Below are 11,713 nucleotides of genomic sequence, written 5' to 3' on the forward strand. Positions count from 1 at the left end.
CCATCTTGAGGAGTAAGCCCAGGATCTGCGAGGATTTTGTTTCCCCTACTGGTGTAACCGTCCACATGCAGAAAGCATGGCCACCAGCATCCTGGTTACATTGCGGATATGGAAGATACTTGCATGAACAAATCGTAAAGTATAGTGTTAACGGACATGTTTCTGGTGAAATGCTAATGTGGGTGAGTATAGTATTGTCGCTCCTTTACATTTCAATAATTCATCAAAGCTCCCTGAAATTCTCAAAACAATGTTTGGCACAAGATCAAATGCTCCTGCTGTGGTTTAGCTTGTTACAGCCTTGGGAAGCCAGGATCGATCCTGTGCCCTGAATACAGACACCTTCACTGGCTGGACCATGACTGAGATGGTGTTTCCAGCTTCCAGGTGCTGCCAGTTCCTGCAACGATTGCTCTGGTCTTTTTGATAACATCACTCATTAAAAGTTTAATCAGAAATGGAGGTGAGATCGCTTTGAAGCTCAGGGGTTAGAAATAGCTGCAGAACCAGTGGTCCGAAGTCACAGCGTGACGGAGGAAAAGGCGGTGAAGGGCTTTACCTGCGCTCTGACAGCAGCAGCGACCCCGGGTCTGCACAGGGGCTCTACCCGGCAGTTGTGTGAAGAGCCCAGTGCTGAGTAAAAAACCCCCGGTGGTCTGTGCTGGCTTGGGAATGCCATGCCGTGGGCACGGACTTCAACAAAAACCAACAAAAAACCTCTGCCGGAGCCGAGAAGCGCGGCTTTGCTGCTGCTTGGGGTGATGCTGACGGCCGCAGCCTGGAGCATCGCTGGGCATGGATGGGTGATACCTGCTCTCTGTAATGGTTGCTCAGGAGAGGAGAGCGCTGTGGCTTTTAAGGATACAGTTTGTATAGCGTTACCTTTTTGTAGCTACTATTCCTAAAGTGTTTTATCTAAAAACAGCCTTTGTAATAGTTTTTATTTGAAGCCGGGTTGCGCTGCCAGCCACAGGGACTTGATAGGTGCGGAGCTGGGTAGGGCTGGCCTCGCCTCTCCCTGGAGCATGAATTCATGGTGTTTTCAAAAGTTATACTTATTTCTACTGTTTCTTACTCATAGACCTGGAAATCAGAAATGGATTATTAATTGAATATTCTGTGCTCTCTGAGAACCAAATGAGGACGAGTTTTATGTAGAGATGTATAGATACATATATACACATATATGTTGTCAGGTATTTCACTTAGTTTTTTAAAATAATACAAAAGTATTTTTTTATCATTTCTGTTCTTTATGTAAAGCTATGGATGACATATATACGTGCTTTGGGAAATCCAGTAAAATATTTTCTTTGAAGTTTCAGGTTTTTTCCTCTATCTTGTGTTTTTCGTACCCCCAGCTTTTCACTTCACCACCTGCTTTAAGCTGCTTGTTTTCCGTGATTGCAATAAGAAAAGATTGATCCTGTTGGGTGCATGCTGGCACTTTTAATAATGATCCTTGTTAATCTAGTAGAACAACTAGCGAGAAAACAATAAAAGCCTGAGCAATAAACGCCAGCAGGGAAGCTGCCGTGCTGGGCTCGTGCCAGTTGGATTTAATGCTGTGTCATTAAGAGTTGCTTGGTAGGTAATGGGAAATAGTCTCAGAAAGTGTCTGTCAAGTGCCCGTTTTATTGGAATAGAAAAACCCAGAATGGTGTTTGATCCTAATTCACAAGACGAAAATTACCCTACGAGCTTTTAATCAAAAGCCTAGTGCTAAGAACGGGATTACGGAATCTGGGAAGCCTGTAAGAAATACTGCAGATGCTGATGGTAGGTGTGATTGCTTACTGTAAATATGCTGAAAGTCAGCCAAAAGGGAAAGTGCTCAAATTTTAGGTCTTCATAATGTTTGTATGTTGCTAAAAAAAAAAAAAAAAAAAAAAAAAAGCCAATCGTGGCATGAGACTTGATGATAATGAGAGTTTACCTGCCACTTGTCAGCCTGTCCAGTTAGCTTGGAAGGAATGAGTATGGACTGTATTGTCACACATGTTGAATGTTGACCCAAATCTGCTTTTCCTTGAGACCCACGGCACAGCTCTTGCTAGCTTTACTTGAGTAGCCATTCTCAAGCATTCTAGGTGAGGCCTGCTTTTAAAAACGGATTTACTAGTTTGGTATTTCTCTGTGCATGGACAGATGTGCTTGTTCTCTGGCAGCCTGCCCCCCAGCTTCCCCACCCCAGCTGCCTCCCCTCCAAGACGAGCGTTACCCCCAGCCGACCTGCTGGGCCTGTGCTCAGCATTCAGCAGAGGCTGTCCGTCCTCTCCTCGCTCCTTTGTGCACCCTTGCCGAGAGTAAATATCCCCCTCAAAAGCCCCTGGGCTACAGGACTGCCCCCATATCGCTGTGCTGGCCAGTGCTGCCTGGTTGGGGCACAGCTCCCAGCAAGAAATCTCCCTTTTCCACCCTGTGTGTCCCTGCGCCCAGGGTTTAGTGCTTGCACCTGAGCTGCTGCAGGCAGGCTGGCAAGCCGGGGCGCCCCAGAAGGCAGAGTGCAGCCCTCTCTGTGTGGCTGCATTGCCACCATCTCATCAAAATGGTATTTTTATTGCATAAGTGGAGAGCAGCTCAGCTAGCTGCTGCTGGAAGCAGCTTGCACAGTCCCGCTGCCCAGCTCCCATCCCCTGGTCCATGGCTCCGTGCCAGTGTGATATTTCACGGTGTGCAAAAAAAAACCAAAAAAAAAACCAAAAAAAAAACCCCTTTTGCTGCCAGCTGGAGATACCAGTCTGTCCTGGGGGACCCCACAGGGTGTTTCATCCTTGAGACTGTCTCCACAGTCTCTCTGTGCATAGCTTCTCCTTCTCCTGGCGTGGCCCTGGGTCTGCAGCATAGGGCAGCTGAACACACCAGGTGCAGAGGAAAGGGTGTCTTCTCCAGCTGAAAAGTGATGTCAGATCTCGCAGATGTGGTATTTGTACTGTAACCTGGATTAATCCATCCTTCCAAGGCATGTAATGGGACAGCAAATGCTGCTGAGGCTTTGTGAGCACAGGCCACTGGCTCACCAGGGTACGCTAACCTGCAGAGAGCTGCACTGATGCCAAATACTCATCTGAGCTGCGTATATGAGGGAAGGTGCCTTCCAAGAACATCTGCTCGAGCTGGGAGCCTCTAGGGCTGGTTCAGTCCCTGCAGACAGGTCCAAGTCATTAGGAGTCAAGAAAAACTAGAGATATTTTATCGTTTGTCAGAGTTTCCCCCCCAAGCTATTTTGGCACACTGGATGCACATTCACTAAGAACTTCAAGCTCTAATTAGCTGTACTTGAGTAATAAGGGTTCTTATGCTAAGTAATAACATAGATGAGTATGGAAGTGCTCTCAGAACCTCAGCAACTTAGTCAGTGGGGTCACATCTCCCTCTTTTGGCTGCTGCGAGATGCCAGCAGTCTGGAGGCAGGGAACAGCAATATGTAGTGCTTAGCAGTCTTTGCTGCTGTTTAGCTGTATCGATGGGGTGCGTTGCTTTGCATGGGTTATGAATGTAACTGGAAATGCAAAAGGATAGCCCCAAGGAATTGGTCCCAGAGGAGACAGGTGCAGGCGGCTGTGGGCTTTTTGCGTATGCCACAGAAATTTGGATAGAGGGAAGGAAATGCTTTTTGGGTTTGGGGTTTTTTTTTAAGATGAAATTGAGTCAGCAGTAGGTGCATGTGCTACTCACATTGCTTTCTTGGGTAATTAGTGGGAAATGGTTAAGCAAGAGTCCACCCAAGCCCGAGGGTCATGACAGCAGTCACAGCCTGGGCATCGGCTCTCAATCTCCCCTGTTAGATTTTGTTTGAAAACTAGCTGCCGTACCTTGGGCACTGCTAGAATGTAACTGAAATTACAGGTGTACCCTGCGTGGCACAACCAGTAAAACGCTAATTTCTTAATTCATAGTTTCCCTTAGGCTTCGGGCTCCATTGCCCCTAGAGCAACGCCAGCTCTCCCTGTGTCCCAGCAGGTGTGCTGCCTTCTCTATGTTGGTGCTCCTGCGACCTCGCTGCAGGGAAGGTGGTGCGAGTCCCCCCTTCCTTCTGTGCCAGCCATCTGCTGCTTTCCAAGGCTCTCGCAGGAGCGCAGGGCTGTGATTCAGCTCGCCCCACTTCAGTGCCGCACACCAGAGCTGTGCCCACCCAGGTGCAGCCTCCCTGGCCACGGGCAGCCGAGCATCCCCGAAGGAGGCAGCTGCACCCCAGGCTCCCCAGAAAAAGAGCCTGGCTTGCAGGGGGAGCACGAAGTGAGCAAAAGGTGGGTATACGCTCCCTCTGCATCCTTGACAGCTCTGTGTTCTCGGTCACACTTGGCTGAAGGTGGACAGGGGTTGAAAAGTTGCTGGGGAAGGTGCCAGCCAGACAAGCACCCTGTGGTCCTGCATCCTTCACAGAGTCCCTCTAGTCCTGCTTTTTTTTCCTGTTCCTGTTGGATGGGAATTCTGCCTGGGAATTCAACCTGTGGATACAAGTGGCAAGGCCTCATCACTGGCAAAGGATAACTGAAGTGAGATGCTGTTTGTTGTGGTCACGCTTTCATGCATTTCACGTTGTGGTCCACGCTTCATAAAAGCCAGTGTAAACCAGCTCTGTAGCTCCTGCTCCTTTGCAGTTACATGGCAAACACTGGAGCACAGATATTGCTCTGAACACTGGGTCCCATCCCGTTCAACATCTTCATTAATGGCTGGGTTGTGGAGTCTCCCTCCTGGGAGACACTCAAAAACCATCTGGACATGGTCTTGGGCAACTGTTTGAACATGGGATTGGACCTGCAGAGGTCCCTGCCACCCTCAGCCACTCTGTGACTCTGTGACTTGTGGTCACAGGTTTGGCCTTGCCCTAAGCCCCCCACCTGCTGCTTTACTGACATTATAAACACACGTTATCAGAGGAAGCAAGAAACTGCTTCCCCCAGGGACTCGGCGTAAAAGCTTTATTTCAGCAGGACGTCTTCAGTAAACCTGTACCTTGGGTACCCTCACTGTTTAGCTATGGCCTAAAGAATTTACTGATTCCCTGGGCCAGGCCATCGTTTCCTTTCCCAGCAGCACAGGTTTTGCCTACCCGGCGTGTTACTTCAGCTCTGAGGTGGTTATTGCCTGCAGGAGCGGCAATAACCTGTCCATGATGCCACCAACTGTGCTTCCCCGATGCTGTACGTTTGAGTCCAGCACCTGTAAGCTTTGGGATATGGCTCTGTCTGCCTCCAGCCCCTGCTTCCTGATCCCCCCAAGTTCCACTTGGGCTCAGACTGACCCCAAGGCATTGGGGTGCAGTTGTGTGTTTAAACGAGCACATCAGTTAGTGGGGGCCGCTCAGCCCTGCAGGGATGCTGGCAGGAGGAATAAACCCTTTTGCTGGAGTGTCATTCTTTTCCCAACGAAAAGGCCAGAAATTCCCAGGGTAACGCTTTAGAGCAGAAGTTATCAAGTGGTCTCTAGGGATGTAAAGGGGTAACAAACTGCATTTATTTAAAAACAGATTGAGTAAATTTGGTGTTGGGGTTGCAAAATATACAAACCTCAAGAAATGAGCATACAAACAGAAGCAGGAAATCTGGCTAGCGGCACTTGGGATGGGGGAACTGCTGTAAAATTGCCCCTATTTTGGAGACCCCATCCTGCCCTGATGTTACCACGTGCTTCCTTACCCCTGCAGACGCACCCTGTGCACTCGTCTGACGCTGGAGCTGCGATTTCCCTCTCCTGTGTCACTCACTGGGCTCTAGTACCCAGCCGGCACCTGGCAGCACATCCAGCATCTTGGCCTCCTCCCAATCCTCTTCTCTCTCAGTGTTTTGCACAGGGACGTCATTGTTCATCCACAGCTATGCATCGCTGCCCTCCCAGAGGCCCCTTGCCGTGCCTCTCCCAGAACCTCCCTCCTCCTCACAGCTTTTTCCCTCCCCACCACCTCTGCCAGGACGGCAGCACTCTTAACACGCAACGCTTTGCCACGGTCCATCAGGTGGAAAAGCAGCCACTGAGTCTTGGTCACAGGGAGAAGAAACCTCCTTGCATTTACACCCCTACGCCAATGGGGCTGCAGACCTCAGGGCCCAGCTCCTCACCAGCTTGTGCTAAAACTCACTGGGACTGTCAGGTCCCAGATAATTTGCTCCTCTTTCACCACGGGCAGGTTGCAGCAATGTTTGGGGCAGCTTTGCCCACAGAAGCACAGCATACAGGGACATAGGTGGGTGTTCATCGTGCTGCCCTCCTCCCCGGCGCTGGGCTGATGGGGGCTGGCTGGGGGGGGCGAGGGGTGCCGGCTGCATGCCCTGCTCCCCCCCAGCCCCGCGGGTAACGCTGCTGCTGGACGGTGGCTCCGGGGCTGCTTCCAGTGGCACACGCTCACCGGCTTGGCCACAGCATGCAGCTGCACGGGGGGGGGTGGGGGGGTGGGGGTGGAGCTCTTGCAGACCAGCACAGGGGAGGGAGGGGGGGAGTGTTGGTCATGCTGGCTACAACAAACACTGGTTTTACATCTCCCAGACAGGGTCAACTATCCCCTCGGGGTGCTTGAAACGCTGGAATTCACCAGCTGTTTTCTTTGGACACGGGCTTGTTGTATCTGGACAGAAACCGAGGTGTGCTGTTGGACTGGGCACATCCACTAGTTTGCTGCGCCAAGAAAACTTTGCCCACTGCTAGGACCTCTGCCTGCTTTATAAACAGAAAGCCTGTTTGCCCTGAGCTGTGGCCCTTTGGAGGAGGAAGGTGGCTCACCCAGGGTCATGGGGAGAGCTGGGGCAAGGCGATTTCCCAGGCTCCAACCTGATGGCTTCATCTCTGTCCCTCCCCCGCAAGGGTCCCCACCAAGACCCCACCATCTTTGAGCAGACGAATAAAACACACACACCATAAAGTCCCAGCACCTGAGGGATGTGACAGACCTCACCCAAGGAGCTGTCTTATAGGCCAGAGAGAAAATACTCAGGATAATGGATGCTGTACAGAGTGCCCATGGGGTGCGTAGCACATGGTGGCTGCACACAGGACTCAGGGCTGCTTTCACAGAGTCTCAGCTGCGGAGCAGTTCCTGGGAGCAGTCGGCAGCTTTGAACCCTTCTGGGATGTCACTGTCCAGTTTGGAAATGATTTTGTAAATAGGTTTCTTCCAGGAGGGGTCGGCATCCTTGCCCGCCCTGACAGCGCTGAAGAACTCCTGCAGTGTGAGGCTGGCCACCTCCAGGAACCGCCCGGGCACCTGCAGTGAGACAGGCATCACCCACGGCACCACCAGGTCCCCAGCTCCCCCTCACCCTCGAAACCCCACTGCCCCACCACCCTTGCCCCCCAGCTCCCCCTCCTCACCTCAAAGTCATTCCCCTTGTTATAGTGCATGTTGAGGGCGCGGAAAAGCTCTGAGTCCCGGGAGACCCGGAGGGTGCCAGCATCCATGACGCCCTCCAGCAGGGCCTGCCGGGCAAACTTCTCCACCTGGATGTAGTAAAACTCACGGAAGTTGCTGAACCACTTGATGAGCTGGGAGGTGATGCAGCGGCTGAACTGCCGAGGGGGAGAGCCAGAGGGCAGGTGTCATGCCAGCTTGGAGCCTCTGCAAGCCCAGCCGCGCACCCAGCCCTGCCCCAGGGCTGCAAAAATGCCAGCCAGGACCACGACGACGTGGGGGAGTCTGTGGCACCTCTCACCGCTGAGACTCAGATCCCAACCACCTCGCGGTGGGGAGGCACGTTTGTGATGCGCTTTAATCCCAAATGCACCTTGATTGCACAAAGCAAAGATCTGGCAGCCCAGGTCTGCCACAGCCCTAAGCACCCACTCCAGGGCAGCCCATGCTGAAGCAGGTGCCATCCCCCTGCTCCTGCCAGCGAGGTGGAGGGCACACCAACGCATCCCCTTCCCCGTGGTTCCCTGGCGGGGAAGGTGCTGGGTGCCATGCCGCACGGGAGTCCTGCCTGGCAGCAGCACCAGGCGCTGCCGTTTTACCTGCACATCGAGGAAGTAGGTCTTCAGGAGAGTGGAGCTGGGGTAGCGGGTGAAGAAAAACATCAGCTTGGCCTTCTTCAGGTGTCCGGGTGTCAGTGCCTCCTGCATCTGCCTCGGGGTCAAGGAAAGCCTGCACGCAGCAGCCCCACCGGCTCGGCACATCCCTGAGCACACGTGCCTGGTGCCCACAGGAAGCCCCCACCACGGCCTGGCAGGAAGGTGTAGGGGGTTCAGCCCTGGCTGGGCAGCCACTGGCTTTTCCCTTTGGCATCCCCAGGGAAGCTGCTGCTCCCCACAGCGCTTCCCAGGCCGGTGGGAACAGAGATTTCCATGAGGCACTTGTTCCTGGCATAGGGTGCTGGGACTGCCGGGATGGCCTAAGAGCAGGCTTGGGAGCTCCCAACTTTCACCCCCAGCTACACTATAGCATCTAACCAACCCTGAGGAGCAGCAATGGCCCTCCACAGCTCAGGACACCTCTCCTGCTCACCCCTTAGTAGCTCTCTGTGCAGCAGCAGGGACCCTGGCCCTGGGGAGACCAGCAGGGGCTGTGCCGCGCTGTGGCTCCAGAGGACAAGGGGAACACACCAAAGCCCAGGGACATCTTTACCTCCAGCCAAGCCCAGGGACCTCTCCAGCTGCCCCCAAAGGATATATGGGTGGAGGTGAAGGGTGCCCCATCCATCACAACCTGCAGCTCCCCGCGGCCATCGCTGCCAGCCGGCAGCAGCGCCAGGCTCTCCATGTCAGCAGGGCTCAAGGGCAAGGGATGCTGCTGCTGCTGTCTCACAACCGACGACCTCAGTTTGACGGTTCCCCAGTGCAAGTCGAGGGGCTCCAGAGGACCCCTCTCTGGAGCAGAGGGGCTCCCATAAGAGCTGCTGCCCCAGAGGCTGCGCTGGCCATAGCCCAGCAGCTGGCTCAGCAGCTGGCTGTCCTGGACAGGGGCAGCTGAGCCCAGTGAATAACCCATGCTGGGTATCTGAGAGGGTTTTCTGGCCCCCTTTGAACTGAGAGAGCCAGCATGAGAGCCTGGGCTCTTCCCTGAAGCTCCTGACAGGGCCTCAGCCCGGGGTGAGCTCAGCAAGCCTGGTGTGTTCACAGGAGATGGCTTAGCAAGTGGCTTTCTGCATTTCCCAGCAGGAAAAGACTCTCTCTTGGCATCTGGCTCTGGCACTGGGAGGCTGCGGTGCTGCTGCAGAAGGTGACTGGCTGTCTTCGGCCAGATGGTCTTCAGGACAGAGTCCACCACCTGGGACATCACCCCAGCCAGCTCATGCTTCAGCGCCTGCGAGAGGACCCTCACTGCCAAGGGCAGGCCACCTGTGTCACCTCTGTCCTTGTCATCCTCTGGCCCATGCACGTCGAGGACGCTCCTCCAGAGAGGCACTTCATGTGAGTCACTGGTGGCAGTGGCACTGTCCTTGTCCTGTCTGTCTCCAGGCTTTCCAGGCAGTGGATGCACTTTCTCAGCACCTTCCTGGGATTGGGCATTGTCCCCAGAATCACAGACCTGGGAGAACTTCTCCTGAAGCTGCTTCAGCTGCTGCTCTAAATAGCAAAGCTGCTCCTTCAGCTGCTGGCAGTCCTCGGCATGGAGGCTGCCTCCCGCAGGGACCACTCGCCCAGCCACCCCTGCACCCTGCTGGGGCACCCTCGGCTTCCTCTTGCTCTCCCGGGGCACCTCGCCACCCCTCTCCCTCTGATGCCCAAAAGCTGCCTCCAGGCTGGTGTCAAATGCCTGAGGGGTTGGTGGGAGGCTCATGCCTTGGATGATGCTCTCCACCCTGGCCCGCTTGGCTCGGAGGTGCTGGTCAGAGAGCTGGTCCCTGTCACCAGCACAGGGCACGGGAGCCAGGGTCCTGGGGAATGCCAGGGCTTGTGCTCCTTCTCCAGCAGATGCACCACACTCGTGGTCCTGCGGCAGGGCCACTGCCTGAGAGGAAGGGAAAAGGATGGTGGGATCCAGGCTCCTGCCAGCCGCTGGGTGGCTGAGGAGCTGTGAGATCAGGGTTGCACTGGGGGAAGGCAAGAGAGAGTCGGTCTGGAAACAGGGCTCTGACTTCAGCCGCTGGCCGTGTCCTGAAGCAGCACGGTCTCTGTCCTGCTCAGAGCCAGTCCTGCCATCCATCATCTCTCCTTCCTGCCTCGACACCGGAGAGCTGACCCTCAGCTGGTTGGGGATCATTTCCAGTGACAGACTGGCAGGCTTCCTGCGTGTCTGATGTTTCAGACTGCTAGCGGTGTGGAGCTAGAGAAAGAGCAAGAAACATCAGTGGGCAGGACCTCATACAGCAGCTTTCCATGCACACGGCCAGAGATTTTTCCTTCCACATTTGCAGGGCATCCCTGCTCCTCTGCAAAACCTACTGCACCAGGGAATGACCCAGGCAGGAACCTCCAGCCACTGCAAAACCTGTGAGCAGGTTGTCGGCTGTCACACAACAGCAGCAACGCTCTGGACACTGTCACAGCTCCCACCTGCCAACCCGGCATTCATTATGCCCAGGCTACATTTAACATGTTGAGCCCTTAGATGTGCCCAGCAGCCCATTTTGGGATGTGCCCAGAGCATTTGGGAAAACTCCCCCTGGGGCTCTGGACTCAGAGTGGTGAGCACCAGACAGAGTCCCCTGCCACACATGCCTGGGCAAAGGTGGTTTTGGGTGCTCCTGGGTGCTGGCAGAGCAGAGGGACATCCCTGCTGAAGGCACTCACGGCACACAGCAGCTCAGCCAGGGCACGGCTGCTGTCTGCTTCTGCCAGCATCCAGCAGCCCAGAGGGCACGGTGATGGGCGGCAGCACTGCAGGGCCAGGGTTGCACAAACAGGCTGGTGGAAAGGGACATAGCGAGGGTGAAAGTGTGATGTGAACTGCTGCGAGCAGGGCACAGGGGGATGTTCAGGCTAACACAGCACGGGGCTCCTAAGCACTTGGCAAAACACTGAATGAAAGGGATGGGGATTACCCGGGAAGAGAAAAACTACTGACCCAGCAGCCCCAGGCTTAAAATTGTTACGCTGACTCCAGGCAAGGGTCCACCCCCTCCTCTCGTTTGCTCGCTCAGACAGCTTTGAAAAAGTAGGTGCAAAAGCTCGTATTCTGGGCAATTACAAAGTAACCACCCCTGTGGGATGCTTCTTCCTCATCCACATTAATTAGCAGTGGGTTTGCATCCCTGAAGTAGGACAGTTTGTGTCTCTTCCAGACACCTTTAAAGTGTCTGAGATTCTTTTGCTATACCCAGAAATAGCTGATCATTTTCATATCCATCAGTCTCCTGTCCCCGTGATTATCTGCTCCACGGCGAGTCCCCCAGGCTAATGAACAGTGTAGAAAATTAGTTTCTTCTCACTGCTTTATAAGCAGGGTGCCTTTCTTTGAACAGCCCTGTATTCCAGGCGGGTATCTGGGAGAGCTCTACCTTTTGTAGAGCTCTAGTCTTGACAAACCCAAGTATTTTCTGGGTTGTCCAACACTACTTGTTGCTCTCCCTTGTTGTCTCCCCACCACTCCCAACTAGTAGACTTTCCTTTTCCTAACAGTCTGCCATGGGGGCATTCAAACTGCTTGGCTTACTGATGGCCAGCGCCAGGCCGGGGTGCCAGCAGCTCATGGCATCACCTGGTGCAACAGGCTTCACCATGCCCGCAGCCGCCTCCCAGCCTGCCGGCCACTTCCAACAAAGCCACACAACAAATGCAATGCGGTCGCAGGTTTCATCCACCCTCAAGCCTTTCTGAGTGGTGTGGGCATGAGACAGCC

The 11,713-nt window shown here is 54.2% G+C and overlaps 1 protein-coding gene across 1 annotated transcript; it reads right to left on the bottom strand.

Annotated features, from left to right (window-relative positions):
• Nucleotides 1–6,481: 6,481 nt before the first annotated feature.
• PROX2 (prospero homeobox 2) lies at nt 6,482–10,208 on the bottom strand. The gene is made up of 4 exons (XM_037395235.1): nt 8,603–10,208; nt 7,948–8,055; nt 7,312–7,506; nt 6,482–7,204 (listed from the first exon to the last, which is right to left on the bottom strand). The coding sequence occupies exons 1-4, from the start codon at nt 10,133–10,135 to the stop codon at nt 7,019–7,021; spliced, it is 2,022 nt and encodes a 673-aa protein (XP_037251132.1). The 5' UTR covers nt 10,136–10,208; the 3' UTR covers nt 6,482–7,018.
• Nucleotides 10,209–11,713: the final 1,505 nt, after the last annotated feature.

The sequence above is a fragment of the Falco rusticolus genome, chromosome 7 (genome assembly GCF_015220075.1).
Source record: "Falco rusticolus isolate bFalRus1 chromosome 7, bFalRus1.pri, whole genome shotgun sequence".
Taxonomy (NCBI): Eukaryota; Metazoa; Chordata; class Aves; order Falconiformes; family Falconidae; genus Falco; species Falco rusticolus.